The sequence below is a fragment of the Prionailurus viverrinus genome, chromosome D2 (genome assembly GCF_022837055.1).
Source record: "Prionailurus viverrinus isolate Anna chromosome D2, UM_Priviv_1.0, whole genome shotgun sequence".
NCBI lineage: Eukaryota > Metazoa > Chordata > Mammalia > Carnivora > Felidae > Prionailurus > Prionailurus viverrinus.
This window is the reverse complement of record NC_062571.1, coordinates 57,727,252-57,745,342: the sequence shown is the minus strand read 5'-3', so window position 1 is coordinate 57,745,342 and position 18,091 is coordinate 57,727,252. Positions and strand designations below refer to the sequence as shown.

At 36.0% G+C, this 18,091-nt stretch overlaps 1 protein-coding gene across 9 annotated transcripts in view; it reads right to left on the bottom strand.

The window, feature by feature from the left end:
* R3HCC1L (R3H domain and coiled-coil containing 1 like) overlaps positions 1–18,091 on the bottom strand; it is a 95,056-nt gene that overhangs the window by 30,680 nt on the left and 46,285 nt on the right. For 8 of the 9 annotated variants that reach the window (XM_047824929.1, XM_047824930.1, XM_047824927.1 and 5 more), the window contains one exon: positions 1,503–3,325. In XM_047824929.1, coding sequence (XP_047680885.1) covers positions 1,503–3,311 — 1,809 coding nt within the window. In that variant the 5' untranslated portion in view covers positions 3,312–3,325. Of the gene's footprint in view, positions 1–1,502; positions 3,326–5,705; positions 6,228–18,091 lie in introns of those variants that run through there. The other variant, XM_047824931.1, reaches the window with a different exon arrangement.

Genomic DNA, 18,091 nt, shown 5'->3' with positions numbered 1-18,091 from the left:
TCTAGTTATGTGTGGACAGCCATCTCTAGTTATCACACTCACATTCTGATAAACATTCAAGTGTATGTTACTACCTTTTCAGCAATGGTTCTCACTTTGTATGCATCAGAGTCACCTGAAAAACACAAATATACACACTACTGGTCTAAATAAAGAGTTTGCATTTCTAACAAGTTCCAGGTGATACTCGTACTTTGGGAAGCCCTGCCTTTGAGAATCTGATGAAAAACTGCACATACATATAAAATTTTGTATGCAATTTCAAGGGGTTCATGGATGCCATTTGTAGTTATTTTCTGTTCTGTATTTCTTTCTAAGGAATATTTAGGACATAGTGCTTCCTGACTTGACCATAAGAAGTGCTACCTGTGGTACATGTGCACATGCAAACACCTAAGAATGAAGAGGAACTGCCTGGTATTGGAAAGTCGGCTCTGTCCAATGGGCTACACCCTCTTCATTCTCACATGTGTCTTCACATGCATGTGACCGTTTTTCTGTACTTAGGGTTTAATTCTGAGAAATAAATGAACCAATCACTTCATATTTAAAAGGTTCTCTGGAATCACTCAAACAAAACTATGTTATAGGTAACAACATGGTCTGGTAGAAAGAACATGAACACTGGATTAAGAGAGAACTAAATGGAAACCCTGATTCTGCCTTTCCTAAAGGTCTGACCACTAAGCTTCAATTTCCTCATTTATAAAATTGGTGATTTCATTGGGAAATTATTTTTTCTCCTTCCAGACACTCCTATAAGGAATGAAAGGGGAAGTGGTTTTACTATTTAACACCAATGATTCTTATTTATGGCAAGGAATTTAAATACTGGATAGAGTGAATGTCTAAATTAGGAAAATAAAAAGATGAAACTAAATAATTTCTAAAATGACTTCTAACCCAACATTTTGTATTTATGAACTCTTGACTAGCCAGCATGTCATTATTTACTCATACTTTACATGTACTCAACAATCATTTATTCTGTAACTCAGCATAAACTACTTAAGAAACGATCATACCTTTCCTTATGTTACCCTTCCCTTCTCTACTTCCTTCCCTCCAGTGTCTGACAACATCCCAACATTTCCTAGAAAAATACGATAAATGTGAATAATAAATTACTCTCCTCCCCTCAGATAGGCCTGGGTAAAATACATCTTGTCAATGCAGAAAATCCCTTTTGAAGAAGTTTCCCTCTTTATTTCCTCAACAGACAGTCAGAATCCGTTAAACTCATCTTTAATCTATTCAGTAAGATCTCTCACAACTTGGTTATAATAGATACTCAATTTGGTATGTTTTACTTTGTAAAGATCTATCAGACATTCTTTTCTCAATCTACAGTCCTATTTGTTTATTGCAGGAACCCTTACATTGAATGTAACATGAGTGAATGTATGAATGTGCACAAATGTCCATCAAAATTACCCCCCCAAACACCAGGCTCTATGAATCTATAAATTATGTAAGCATCGAGTAACTTCCACTGAACAGACCTCTTGTAGAAGACGTGGATCCAAGCAGTCACCATCATCATTAAACAGAGACTCCCAGCTGTCCTCAGTAGCAGTACTTCCCTCCACATGAGATGTTTCCGTTGCTTTCGGTTCCATAGATGTTTCCATAGATACAGATTCCGTATCAGGAAAGGATACACCAAATTCTATATTCTCTGAGTTATCTTCCTCTTTTGTTTCGAACTCTTCGGCAGTTTTTAGTTCATGCAATGCCTCTGTTATATCACCCGTACAATCTAGATCAATGCCCAAGGCACTGTCTGAAAGTACTTTTGTCCCATTTAACATACTGAGTTCACAGTCCAAAAAAGTGCTACAATTACTACCAGCAATCTTCTTTATAGGTAAGGAGGAAGCACAATCTGACAAGCTCTCTATCAACTTTCCTGTTGACTCTGTGAAACTAGATGAAATACTCTCAGCATAAATATCTGAGCAAGCAGTCAGGCTGCTGAAATTTTCTATGTCATTCCCACTCCCAGCTACATGAAGAGGGGCTGTATCTGCACTCATTTCTAAATATTTTGAGAAACTATTTGTGTTGCTACAGGCCTCACCAGCTGTTCTAACTGCAGCTACACAAGGGCTGCCCACAGTTATCTGATCAGACAGGACATCTGTAATGTCCATCTTACATGCCTTATGGGTAATGTCACCTACACTCTTCAGCCCATTATCTAGATCTGTTTCATGAGCAAGGAGAGCTGTATCAGAAGGTTCATACCTTATACACAAGTCATCAGCAGTACTGTCATTCTTCTCATACTCTCTAATCAGTGTTGGATCAAAAATGCCATTTATACTCTCTAATTTGCTGACTATGGTCATTTTATGAGAGAGGTGACCCAGAGTCTCAGGAATGGAATCTATACCTCTCTGAGCCAAGATGATATCTGTACTGTTGGCTGTATCACCAACATTCTCAGCTTCAAAGTCTACACAAGTTTGGTCAGTGACACCATCTGCACTTCCAGGAACAGAAATGGCAGTGATGCCTCCATTGCCGAGAGTCAACATTCCACACGATGTCTGCATACTTTCTGGTACAGTTTCAGAATCAGAACTTAGTTTTACTGGCACAGTCTTACTCTCAGGTTTCAATACAGAATTAAAAACTCCAGGAAACTGGGATAGTATCTCCACCACCTTGACATCAGTTTCAATTCTGTTTTCCAAATCTCTGCCTTTGAACGTTTTGCCACTTACTTTGTGCCTACTGAAATCACAGAATTCCGTATTTTGGAATGGTTTGTTTAGAACCTGGGCCTCACCCACTTCTGAACAAGACTGAGATAGAAGCAACTTCCCAGGTCCTATCACATTTGTGGTTTCGACCTCCAAACACTCCACCTTCTTTGGTTTAACGTGTCTTTGTAAAGGTGCACTAGGTAGCATCCCAGGATTTGGGACACTTTGCTGATGTCCTTGGGATAATGCTTCTTTAGATTCTGTGGTTCCCCTCCTAACACAAACCCTGTCTTTCTTTCTTTCTTGAAGGCATGTGTCTTTTCTTAATTTTGTTGAAAACTTCTTTCCTTCCTTATGGTTGTGTTCCTTATCATCAGGATTAATGCTTAGTGTCTGAGTCTCAGATTTGCCTCTAAAGATCTCCTTTTGGAAGAGACCATCTTCTTTTTGTTCTTCTTTCACCACAGAGTTAGGTGGACCACAGCTTTTTTCTTCATCACCTGACTTAAGCAGCACTATACCCCTTCGAGCTTTCGGTATATAAAGTGCCATGTCAGGCCTTCTGGCTCGAACTCTGCATCTCTCTGCTGCTTGCTGCATGGCACCACCTCAATCTGCAAGAAGACAGAATAAATCAATTACCAAAAATGAAGTACAACATGCTGAACCAAGAGATTCTTTAAAGACTAGGTAGAGGGCCTACTAACCCATCCTATAGAAACCCTCAAGTTATAACAAAGTAAAACCTGCCATAAAATAATTAATGTAGTAAGTTATGCCACTAAGGAAAGTAAATTCCAAAATAACTCATGAGCTCATGAATTTTATTCATGTAACTCTCTTTCTTCATATGCCCCAAACCCTTTACTTCTACATCTGAAGTCCTCTCTACTTTTTTAACAAGTAGCCCTGACTTGGCTAAATTAAAAGATTATCAGAAAAGTGACTGCCAGCTATTAAGTACTCATGAAACACTACTATCTCCCTATTCCTGGGGCCCAGAATTTACACTGAAGAGTATATTCAATGAGGACCTGTAAAAACACATTTGTTTAACATAAATGTATCCACATAAATATGATTTTTAAAAGTAACTTGAATGGAGGCTAGAAAATGAGACAACTAATCCAGGACTAACTTCTAGAACCTGTTGCTCTTGAACTATGATTTTTGGGAGAATAGGTAGTGGGAAAAAGAACATCATTATTCCAATACTATTTAATCAAATGACTTGTCATAAATTTTTCTTCCAGCAGCAATAAAATGGGTCTGGGCAGGATGAAGAAGACTGGAGACCAAGAAATGTGATGCAACAACTCACATTTAGTAACTTCTTAAGAAACTCACCACAATTGGCCAATGGAAATTAAAAAAAGGAAAAAACTTAACAAATGGTTAAATAAGGCTTTATCTACCATCAACAAAATACAAGAAAATGAGCTAGATGACTTCATATTGAGTTTTTATTCTTCAAAATTATACCATGAAGTATTACTGTATCCATAGCAAAAAGAATAAGGAGGTACATCACAAAGAAACACGCATATACACTCAGAAGCATTCACTGTTAAGATTCTACCACACACATTACAAAGAAAATAGATAATACTAGGGAAACTATTTCCAGATCCCTCAATTCTCACCTGCTCCAGAATACCTTCTCAGTGAAGAAGCTCTGCTCTCATGGCACAGGCTGTTTTCTTTGCAGCCCAGGTATTTACCGTGGCCCTGAGCATCAAATGTTCCCATAAATCCTCTCATTCCTTTTCTCTTTTGAGGTCTTAATTATCATCTAACCTACAACTCATGGTAGATTTTCTTTCTAGCTTTCCAATTGTGGATGAATAGGACTTTAACATTTAGACATGCCAGGATTTTTCAAAAATGCCTACTTTACAAAGACAGAAGTACTAACGTGTATTTCACTGGGAGCCCATAGACAGTGTATCTTGATCTCAGTTAACAAAGCATCTGACAATATATGTCATGATGAACTCTTGCATTATAAGATGGAAAATGTGGGCTACTTAATAGAACTAGAAGGTGGACTTGCAGCAAAAAGTAGTAATAGGCAGAAATGAATTTAGAGAGGATTATTTAAAGATAATATGTGTCCCCACAGGCCTTTGAAATTCAACATTTTAAACAATAATTTGAATATAAACAATAAACAATGAGTGCTTATCAAATCTGCAACTGATACAAAATCAGTATGGTTAATAAATGCCCAAAATGATAAAATTACAATTTAGTATCATTTCTCCAATCTGGAATGCTGTGCTGAAGTAATACGAATAAATACAAAGATCTGCTTTGATTAAAAAAATCAAACACCACAGAACAACTGATTTGTGTGTAATTGCACAAAAAAAGAATGAAATTTCATCTGTAAAGTCAATAAACCTCAAAAGGTAGTGATGTGGATGTTTACAAAAGCAACACAATCTTAGATTGTACAGCTCAGAAAATATACCACACAAAATATGGTTAAAGGAATTAAAGGTTACTTCTTGCCTAAAGAGGTCTAACTGGAAACATCCAAACTACCTTTAAACCTGAAGAGCTAGTTGCTCTACAGAAGAGATAAATGTTCTCTTCTATGATTCTATGCTTCTCCAGAAGTCAGTACCAGAACCAATTGGTAGAAATTAAAGAAAAACAAAGTTTAGCTCCATATATAGAACTTTCCAACACTATTAATCAGGTAATGAGCTCTGTCTCTACAGTCTGGATGACTGACTGATACACTAGAGAAAGAATTTCTATCTGTAGGTAAGTCAGGATTTAAGTATTCTTCAGACTTGAAATTCTATGATTCTATTTTTCTCTTCCACAATAGATATGTATCAAAGGCTTCAAATTTAAAATTATTTTGTGCTACTGCTAATGACTTTTAAAACATAATTTTCCTTTTTTAAGTTAATGCCCACATGTCATGATACGATTTCCTAAAGCTGAAAACAGTGTAAGAAATTTATACCACCCACTTCTTACCAGAACACCAAACTCAATTAGGCCATGACCAGCAACGCGCTGGTAAATGTTTAGCAACCAGCTTTCCACTGTAATTCAGAGGACTGGTTGATATTTTCACTCGCATCAATGATGTCAACAATGTGAGTAACTTCTTTGCTGAAGTGAATAATCATTTCTGAAATGCAAAATATATTCTCAATTTTTGAGCTATGTACAATGTAATAGATAAAGACCTGACACTTTAAGTTTGCATTATTAGCATTTTCTCCATCACTTTACATATAGACGAGCAATAAACAATAAATCAAGCCCCGATTTATGGCATTTGCTTAACTCTGTGATGTAAATATTCCTACCGTAGCTAATTCCAAGCTATCGATGTAACTTCACTGAAAATGGAATTGGGGAAAGACACGCAGTAACACGCCATGATACAGTAGCTCAACCTAAAGGTTCGATATTCATAAATAACTTCAAGAACATAAATCATAGTAAAATAATTAGGAAGTGAATTTTAAATATTGATTACCTTTTTTAATGCCATTTATTTAATAATAAGCTATGTAATTTAATTCTTAATGATGGCTGTGTTACCAGTTTGCAAAATTCCTAAAACTTTAACAATCAGCTCTCAGACCAGTAGGAGATTCTCCAATACACCACTGGCTAGAACAATTCTTTCATAATTTCTCACAGACATAGAAAAAAAGAGGAGCATCCCCATCTTGTGGACCTTTAAGATAATATCAAATCAGTTTAAAGCCCTGTTATGTTTTTTGTGAACTTTTTTTGCAACTGTAGGCATGAAAGGCCTTTAACAAGGGGAGAAGGGATGCCTGGCATACACAAGTTTTTAAATCTGTCTTAAAAAATTCCCACCCAGATATTTACTAATAGCACTTGATGTTTTCTTTCGCTCTTTAATATGGTTTTAACTTGTTTACAATATTCTAAATGCTTTTTATTAGTCCAGTTTTCTTAACAGGCAGGTTATTTGGGGTGTACTTTGCAATTTATTCTGGAATGGCCATCAGCATGCAATTACATTGCAGAGAATTCTATTTTCTGAAGGAGATAAAAACTTAAGATTCCTTTGTGATGGTGGGCAGTTAACTGCTAATATACACCTTTCAAATATTTTAGGCCAAATCATTTTTTTCTATCCTATACTTCTGAAGACTAGGATCATTTGTGAGAACCTGTCCAACTGCTTTTAAGTTTCAAATATTTCTTGAGAGAAAATAATCAGTAACTTCCTCTAAGTACCTCTCTGTCCCATCTTCATGATAGGTAAACTAGCATAGAACAAATCAGGCTTTTACAATTTTTATAACAGAATTTTAATGCTGTGGCCCACATTCGGTACATAAAACATATGGATCCTTCTTCAATCAACAATAGAGAATACTGGCACTTAAGGCACTCACTGGATAATTCAACCATGAACTGATTTGATCCAGTACTTACCAATGGCTCACTAGAGACAGAGGATATTTGAGAGAAACTGCCTAATGGGCATGTTAACTGTTCATTCTTCAAGAACAAATCAAGCACTACCACTTTGTTCATTAGAATGCATCATAACAACAGCATATATCTGGTCTTTTTACTTGGAAATAATTTCAAATTTACAGATAAGTTACAAAAGCAAAAATACTACAAACAGCACCCTGCAATCCTTTACCCAGATTTATGTTATTTTTACTCCATTTGCTTTATCATTTGCAATCGTACACGTTTCCACTCTTTACACACACAAATACTTGTTCTAAACCTTTTGAGGGCAAATTACAGACATCATGGCCCTTTATCCCTAAATACTTCAGAGTATATTTCCTATAAATTGGCATATTTTCTTTGATAATTTTGATACAGTTATCATGTCAGCAAATTTAACATGGATACTTTTATCAAATCAAACATACATATTCCAATTTTGTCAGCTGACCCACTAAAGACCTTTTAGTATATTTCCCTCTCCAATACTGGATCCAGTTTACAATCAGGTACTGCATTTAGTTATGTCTCTTTAGCCTCCTACTTTCTAGAATGTTTTCACAGACTTTCATTGTCTTTTAGGACATTGACAATTTGGAACACTGTTCCTTCTCCCACCCTTTTTTTTAATAGAACATCCCCCAGTTAGGGTTTATCTGGTGTTTCCTCATGATTGGATTGAGGTTATACATTCTCAGCCAGAATAGTACATAGATGGTCATATGTCCTTCTCAGAGCCTCACATCTGGAGGCACATGATTCCCATCTGTCCTTCAATGGTGACTTTAGCTTTGAGTACCTGGTCAAGGTACTGTCCAATTTCTCTACTGTATAATTACTGTGTATTTTCTCCCTTGCAACTAAAAGCAGTCTGTGGAGTAACACTTCAAGAGCATACAAATATCCTACTCCTCATCAAAATTTCCCCTAGATTTAGCATCCACTAACAAGTCTAATCTGACCCAATCTTTAGTATGATGGTTGCAAAATGATCTTCCAACTCTGCAAGTTCCTTCACGTTTACCGGTAAATCCTTAGCATTTTTCTGAAAGCAAAAGTAAACTATGTATCTTCACTCACTACAAAAGCTAAGATTAGATTTTCTAAGTTAAAAATCTTGATTTTCACAGCTGGTGGATACAGGAAATGTCCACTTGCAAAACATTTTCTAACTTTTGCAAACCAAAGTTGAAAGTAATTACCATCTTATCCCATCTCCCATGTATAAAATGGAAGGGAAAACAGCATGTCTCTCAAAGTTACACAGTCCCTTTATCAGGTATAGCAAATATGTCCCTTTCTGCTCTTTTCCAGAAAACACAGAATCAAGTCTGGTGTACAAATACAATGAATGATTAATCCATCCCAGACGTCTGGTAACATTTATTTCTCTATCCCTTTGGGGATCTCAAAATCCTTTGGGAAGAAGGCAAGGCACAATTAATGTATGTTAATAAACAGGAAGAGGATCTTCTCTGTATCATTTCCATATCATTAATTTCTGCCTTCATCTCTCATCTCAATCTCTTCCTTCAATTTTCTTTAGGATAATGCCATTTTTCTTTGATTAACTTCCTGAGCTAGTGACTTAATTAGCTATATTCTAAAGTTTTTGTTGTTGCTGTTATTACTTTTGCATGACAAAAATTTTCAAGCACATATTAGAAAATATTTATAATGATTCTCAAATACCCATTACTCAGCTTCAAATCAGGGCCACTGTTTCTTCATGTTATCTGTGCATATATTCCCACCCTCACTGGATTATTTTAAAGTCCCAAATATTATTTCATTCTATCCTTAAGTACCTCAGTATCTGTCTTTAGAAGACTGACTTCTTTTTTTTTTTTAAACAAAACCATACACACCTTAAAAAAAGAGAGAGAGAAATAATTCCTTAAATCATTATATATCCAGTGCTCAACTTCTGAGGCCAACTGTTGTTTTGTTTTGTTTTGTTTTTTGAACACTTGATTTGTTAAAATCAGGATCCCAAAAGATCTACACACTGGTCTTTTAATTTATAGGTGCTAATCAAACTGTTTATGTTTTCCTATCTTGCCATTCATTTGTTAAAGAAACTTGGTTATTTGTCCTATAGAATTTCTCACATTCTGTGGAGTTTGCTGACTGCATTCTTGTAGTATTGTCCAATAAACTCTTATAAATAGTCTCTGTACTTCCTAAAAAGTGGTGATCTAGAGGCTTGATAGGATTTGGGTTTAATTTTTTTTAAAGCAAGAATATGTCTAAATCCAACTATGCACTTCCTATTACATCACATCAGAGAGCTATAATGTCTGATTGTCTCCTCTTTGTAATGTTAACAGTGATTACACACATACTCAAATGATAACCTTACTTATTGTTTGTCTGCTTAATTAATCATGGGTGTTACATGTGAGTGTGTTCATTAAATCATGTTTATTAAAGTATTGTTCAAATCGTATCTTATTGTCTGTTTGCTTAATTAATCATTGGAGTGTATTTGTGAAATACCTATATTTGTGGAATTACTGGTTTGAGTCTGTATATTAATTTTTATACTTTTATATAATTTTCTGATGTTACCTGATACTTACATTGAAAATTATTCTATTTTCCTGATAAACTGTTACTCTTAACCATTATGCAGCAATCTCTTCTCTTGCTGAATTTGGGGGCAGGGGTGCTAGAGTCTATGTTGTCTAAAAGTAATTTAACTATGGCAGTTTTCATTTCTTGTCCTTTTACTTTCAACTTGTATTACCATGCTTTAGATGTATCTCTTGCAAACAGCATACAACTGAACTGTGTATTTTTTTTTTTCAACGTTTATTTATTTTTGGGACAGAGAGAGACAGAGCATGAACGGGGAGGGGCAGAGAGAGAGGGAGACACAGAATCGGAAACAGGCTCCAGGCTCTGAGCCATCAGCCCAGAGCCCCACCGGGGCTCAAACTCACGGACCGCGAGATCGTGACCTGGCTGAAGTCAGAGGCTTAACCGACTGCACCACCCAGGCGCCCCTGAACTGTGTATTCTTTACCTATTCTGTCAATGTCAGTCTTTTAATTGTCAAATTTAGTGCATTTATATTTATTACAATTATAGATATATCTGGAAGTACTTCTACCTTTTTATTTTGTGCTTCCTTTCCATTTATCCTACTTTTGTAGTTTTCTTATTTCCCTACTTTAAGATTGACCAAGTTGTTTGTTTGTTTGTTTGTTTTCCTACTGCTCAAAAGGCTCCATACTCTTATTTCTAGTCTGTTAGCATTTTAACATGAGTGCTTCTCTCAATACCTAAAGTTAACTATTATTTGTATCTGTCTCCTAAACAACTGTACAGGTGTTTTTATTTCACAATATCTTCCATATGTACTTGTAGTTTTTGTCTGAAAATATCTTTCCACTGCTCCCATCCTTTAACAGATTTGACTTCTGTTGTTACTGTTAGAAATCTGTTGTCAGTCTGTCACTGCTTTGTAGGTAATCTCTTTCTTCTCTGGTGATTCTCTTGATATTCTCTTAGGTACCTGGTGTTCAAGTGTCTACTATGTGTTTTAAGTGTGTGTTTAGTATTATTTTTCTACTAGAACACCACTGTGCTTCTTGAATTTGAGTATTTTATCTCTGAGTCTTTTACCAATTCTATTCATTCAGGGCAATACCTTCAGATTCACCTTCCACATCACTAGTTTTTTCTTCAAATTTGCATATTCTGCATTTTATCCTATCCTATCAGTTTTTAAATTTTAATAAGGTTTTATTATATAAGTCCTATTTACCCCCACCCTCCCCTGATCTCCCTGGTCTTAGGCTTTTTTAATAGTTGCGTTGATATTGTTCTGATACTTGTTTTCTTTTTACCTTTAATCATTTTTAACATTTCCATTTTATTTTTTAATGTTTATTATTACAATTGTGGCATTTACTTTTGTATTAGTTTTATACTTCAATTTTTATTATAATATTAAATATTTATTATGTAATAGTTCTACTTTCTGAAATTCTTGAGGATTTAATTCTGATGTGTCTTGGCATGATTCTTCTTCTTCTTCTTCTTCTTCTTCTTCTTTTGATAATTTTGGGTGGGTGGTGAGCTCAACCTCAGTGGGGCTTTATCTGTGGGAATTTCATTCAGCCAGACTGTAAGTGTTCTTTTATGAACTGTTTCTACATTAATGTCTATTTTTAAGAGTTAGATTTTTCTGGACTGTTCAGTAAAATTATATGTATGAAACACAAACCACATGGAGGTAAAACAGTAGCTACAAAATCTCAGAACACTTTTTCCCTTCACTCAGAACCCAGGTGAAAATAGACAAACTTCCTTATTTTCTTTCTGTAACACTGAGTAATTTTTTTCCTAGTACATCCTCTGAGTGGGATACAACTCTTTGTGAAGTTAAGGCTTTAGGAAGTGAACCCAGTTTCTAACTCATGTCTCCCAGGCCCAATGCCTCCTCTCCTCTATTTCCCACACGGTTATTATAATCTAAGCTTCTTAGTTATCAAGAACAGCAACATTAGCAAAATAAAAAATACACAACTGCAAACAATCTAAACAGGGGTAATTCCTTAAAATTATGGCCCATCCATACAATGACTCTATATCCAAAACATAATACTAAGTTAAAAAAAGAAAATTATAATTCAATCCTCTTTTTTTTTTTGCACGTGTGTGTGTGTGTGTGTGTGTGTGCATGTACATGAGTGAGCAGTCAATATGGGCTGGTTTCATGGGTTAGAATCCCAGCTCCACACTTGATTAGCCCTTACCTTAGACAAATAACTTTACTGGGGCAAAAGTTACCATTGTAAGCCTCAGTTTACTCAAAGCATAAAATGAGGTATTATAATAACAGGCTTATTTCATAGGCACACTGAACAGGTTAAATAAAATGATACATGAATACAAATTTTCCAGTCATGGTAAAGTCTCAATAAAAGCTACTATTTAAACAGGCAGTTCAGTTCCTTAAGTTACAAGTTTGCAGAGAGAATCAAAAGCCCTTACAATAAAATAATATTCAAATGTGCCTTGACCACCTATAAGATCCATTTCTACTTAACACTAACAGCTACTGCAACTATGTATCCTGGTTTTGCCTATCTACCTCTTACGAACAGTCTAATGTTTTAAACATCCAAAAATACAAACTAAACACAATGCAACTCAATTGTAAAGTGAAAATACAAATCTTGAAAAGAGTGTAGGATTTCATGAAGTCTATGAAAACAGTGCCGAAGGAAGTACTCATTCCACAGCAAAACCCTTGGGGAATGTAGATCTGGCTGAATCAAACCAGTAACAACTGAAAAAGGGAATGCATCAAGGATGATGACAGAATAAAAAACAAGAAAGGGAACGTCAAAGGATTACGAAAAATCCCTTGAGAAACTGCTAAAGCTCTCAATAGTTTTCCTAAAACTGATGCACTGGTCTAGTCTGTATGATAAATACTAAGAAAGTCAAACAAAGTGAAGGATGCTATCAGACTATCACACAATTTTAGTGGAAAAATTATACAAATGTATCATTCCTTCTTAATTGAGAATTAGCACAGCCATAATTAAAACCCAAATTTTATTAAATATGTGGTAAAATAAATGTTTTTATTTCAGAAAATTGTCCCAAACAAATCTTTTATTTATTACTAAGAAGCTTTAGTCTTCATTTTATTTTTTTTTAATTTTTTTTTTCAACGTTTATTTATTTTTGGGACAGAGAGAGACAGAGCATGAACGGGGGAGGGACAGAGAGAGAGGGAGACACAGAATCGGAACCAGGCTCCAGGCTCTGAGCCATCAGCCCAGAGCCCGACGCGGGGCTCGAACTCACGGACCGCGAGATCGTGACCTGGCTGAAGTCGCACGCTTAACCGACTGCGCCACCCAGGCGCCCCTAGTCTTCATTTTAAATAGGTCCACTTTAAGAGGTATTTCCCAACTATCAGTTTCCTCACTTTAAGAATTTCTCATAAATGTATATTCCTAAGAACAGATAGGATATCGTCCTTTGAAAACAGTGGTTTACACCTCAGAGAATAGAAAATGAAAGATGAAAAAGAATTAAGGATTACTTAACTATCTTTTTATACATACACTCTGTATTGTTTGAAGTTTGTTACAATAAATGTAGTATTTTTTGTAAGTAAAAACAAAATCCCTAAAATTTAAAGATATGCTATCATTTTTGTGTAAGAGGTCAGTACCATAAATTGCTGTAGGAGAAAGAAAAGGCAATGAAAATTGATAAACAGACCTTTATTGGACAAAAGTACTATAAGTAGGAAAATGATGAATGGAGAAAAGAGCGGCCTCTTTAATATACCTGACAGTATAATAAAACACATAGTACATAAATTACTTGATGTTGGAAAGATACCCTCAAATGTTGCAAAATGCTGAGCAACTTCTACCTTTTGGTCTAGGAATGATCTAGAACAACACTGTTCAATACATAGCCACCAGCGACATGTAGCTATTGAGCATTTGAAAAGTGACCAGACTAAACTGAGATGTGCTGTGCATGTAAAATAAACCCTGGATTTCAAAGACCCGGTACACCAAAAATATAAATAAACAGACAAACAAAAATAAAATGTCTCATTAATACTTTTAAATTTATATATGTTGAAGTGATACTATTTTGAATACAATGGGTTAAATAAAAAACGTTAATTTCATCTGTTTTTGTAGTCTTAAATGCCACTATCAGAGAATTTAAAATTACATATGTGGCTCCCATTTGTGGTCTATGATACATATGTAATGTGATAGCGCTGGTCTAAGATTTTGCCATATCCTTAACACCACAAGAGCAAACACAGTGTGCTTTTCCTCTTATATCTTGCCTGTTCCAAAATTTTCCACTTTCAACAACAAGGAAATATACTAAACCAAGAAATCAACTAAAATATAAATGTGTAGATAAGCTTATCTCTGACACAGACAAAAACACTTTAATGTTTCGTAAGTTCATGATGATAAAAAAAAAAGCATCAAAATAAGTAAAGTCTACTTATATTTCATAAATTAGAAAATAAAACTGATTAAAAAACATAACTGAAGTAGAAGTTATCCTCAACTCAAATTTAAGAGCATTTTTTCATGTATGTTTAAAACTATCAACGGCCTACATTTTGAATCATTTCTTTGCGTATTAATAAAACAACTTCCTTTGTTTTACTATTCTGTCAAGAGCATTCTTATTCTCATTGGTCTACTTGCAAACTGGCAAAACTAAGAGATGCCAACATCCTTCAGTTCAGCATCATATATGTCCATTTGTGAGAATTAAAAAATATCTTAGAAGTTTAATAACATTTATAATTAAATGTAATATACAAAATATATTAAGTGACACAAGTAAACTAACAGACTTCTGAGCACTAAAATTATTATATACTGTACTTTTAAATTCTAGCCATCCTCTCAGATTCACTGCTCTTCCCTCCCCAGTTTCACAGCTGGGGGAATGGTATCACCGTCAACCCAGTTGTTCACACCAGCAACCTGGAAGTCATTATTCCTGACATTTCAATCAATTACCAAGCCCTGTTCATTCTACTACTACGCTGCTTCCAGTAATTTTCTAAAACACAAATTAGATTTGGTCATTTCCTTGTTCAAAATTCCTCAGTGGTTCTTTATCACAAACTTTAAAGTATCTTGCATAGCGTATTTGGCCCTAGGTGATCTAACTCCCCTGCCACCCCTAAAACTACCTATGTGCCAAATTTCATCTCCAGCCACTCCTAATTTCAGACTTTGTATTTCATCAGTTCCAACTCCTAGCAGTACCAGAATCATGCCCAGCTGCCTTCCCACACCTCTGTGACTTATGACTTACTACCTTCTCTGTTAGATGCTTGCCTGATGGCCTCCTACCTGTCCTTCAACTCTCACCTTAAAGGTTACCTCCTCTGTAACTTTGTCCCTGACTCTCCCTGATATGCTCTGGTACTATCCATAAGTTCCCACTATATACCTTTACATATACCTTCATTAAAACAATTATCATATTGCTTTACAGTTTTGTGTTTGCATATCTGGCTCTCTTCTGAACAGTAAGTTCCTTCAGTGTAGGGTTAGTATCTTTTTATCTTTGTATCTACAATGCTACAGCACTACATCTGACTCTAAATAAATACCTGGTTCAATCATGACAAGTGAGACTTCTCAACAGATGATACACCCCTAACCTCCCCAAATGAATTGGGGCTCCATTCATTTATTCATTCCACAAACATTTACTGAATACCTGTTATGTACCGAGTCCCATCGTAGGCACTGAGAACACAACAATGAAACAAAGCAAAGTCTTTGGCCTCATGGACCTCACACCGTAATGATGGAGACAAAAAATAAACATTTAAACACATAATGTCTGATAGCAATAAACGTGATGAAGTAACATGAAGCAGGGACAGAGACACAGAGTGATGGGGTGTGTTGCTATTTTAGAAGAGAAAACTATACGGTAAAGCAGGGGGTACCACTCTGGGGAGTCAATACCTGAGGTGAACTGAGTCACACAAATTATCCGGGGAAAAGAGAATGTTAGGAAAAAGAAGAGCAAGTGCAAAAAGCTCTACGGCAAGACAAGCCTGAAACATTCAAGGAATAACAGGAAAACAGGTTTGGTAACAACAGGGTAAGAAGGGGCACTATGAGACAGCTAAGGGCCAGAACAAGTATGGGCCTGCAGGCCAAGGGAATGTGGGATTTATTTTGAATGTTTTGAGAAATCACTAGGTTTCAGCAAGAGGACATGACCTGACTTACCTTTGCTAAAGATCATTCTGGCAAAAATGTGAGGAACTGCCTACAAACGGTAAGAGCAGAAGAAGGAAAATCTGTAAAGAAGTCTAAGAACCTGGGCAACTGGGTGGCTCAGTCGGTTGAGCGTCTGGCTTTGGCTCAGGTCATGATCTCACGGTTTGTGAGTTTGAGCCCCGCATTGGGCTGTGTACTGACAGCTCAGAGCCTGGAGACTGTTTCAGATTCTGTGTCTCCCTCTCTCTCTGCTCCTCCCCTGCTCGTTCTCGTTCTCTCTCGCTCGCTCTCAAAAATAAACATTGAAAAAAATTTTTTTTAAAAGAAGTCTAAGAACTATGAGGTATGCAGCACGTCTACTTCAAGAGGAGGTCACAAGAGTAGCCAGATTAATGATATACACTGAAGGCAAAGCTAACAAAAACTTGGTGGGATGACTATATGGGACGTGAAGGGAAGAGGAGTCACTTGGGAGAGTTTTGGTCTCATCAACCTGGGTGAAGACAGTTACATTTACTAAGATAGGGAAGACTGGGGGAAGGAAACAGGAAAAGAGGAATCAAGAGTTGTGATTTGGGCATTTTAAATTTGAACGCTTGTTGGACATCTTGTGCAGTTGCTAAGGAAGCAATCAGAAATACAAGTCTAAAGCTCAGGGAGGTGCAAGAATTGGGAGATAAAATTTTAGGAGTCATCATCATAAAGATTCAAGCCAAGGAACAGAGTAAGACCACCTAGGCGGTAACAGAGAAAGAGGCCAGAGGGATTGAGCCATCTACAACCTTTAGATGTCAGGAAGAGGAGATGTGGCCAGCAAAGGAGAATGAAGAAGAAAACAGGAAGAACAGAAGCATGCTGTATCCCAGAAACCAAGTGAAGATAATATTTTAAAAGGCAAGAGCAGTCATCTGTATTAAACGCTGAAAGGTCAAGTAGGAAGAACTGAGAATCTTCAACTGGACTTGGCAGGAAAGAGGTTGTTGGTGACACTGCAAAGGTTTCAGTTGAGTTGAAGAGATAAATACCTTCTGGAATGGGTTAGGGAACAAATACAAGGTAAGAAACTATGATCCAACAACAGGAAAGGAGAAACCAATTATGGTGAGCAGGATGGGTAGTCAATTGTAGTAAAGCCACATTTACAATAATTTTCAAATTCTGGAGCAAAAAATTAGCAACTATAAGATTAGAAAATCTATCAATACTTCCTCTGTCATTGTTAGAAACGCAAGGGTAGTGTTAAGTAGAATGTGATATTCTGAAGTGCTCAATTATTCACCTCAGGATAGTTAAGATACCTTGAGCCTCGGTATTTCTACAAAGATCAAGTTCACATGTTCAACATCTTTCCTAAAAGTTACTTGTACCAAATCTATAAAGAACTAATCAAATTCAACACCCAAAAAACAAATAATCCAGGAAGAAATAGGCAAAAGACATAAACAGTTTTTGAAAGAAGACATCCAGATGGCCAACTGACACATGAAAAAATGCTCAACATCACTCATCATCAGGGAAATACAAATCAAAACCACAGTGAGATACCACCTCACACCTGTCAGAATGGCTAAAATTAACAACTCAGGAAACAACAGATGTTGGTGAGGATGTGGAAAAAGGGGAACACTTTTGCACCATTGATGGTAATGCAAACTGGTGCAGCCACTCTGGAAAACAGTATGGAGGTTCCTCAAAAAATTGAAAATAGAACTACCCCACGACCCAGCAACTGCACTACTAGAATTTATCCAAGGGATACAAAAATGCTGATTCAAAGGGGCACATGCACCCCCAATGTTTACAGCAGCACTATCAACAATAGCCAAATTATGGAAAGAGCCCAAATGTCCATCAACTGACAAATGGATAAAGTGGTATAAAAATATAATACATATATATCATACTCATATACACATATTATGTATATATATACTATATATACATTATACACACACACACACACAAACACACACACACAATGGAATATGAATTGGTGATGAAAAAGAATGAAATCTTATTATTTGCAACAACATGAATGGAACCAGAGTGTATTATGCTAAGCAAAATAAGCCAGAGAAAGATAAATACTTCACTCATATGTGGCATTTAAGAACAAAACAGATGAACATAGGGGAAGGG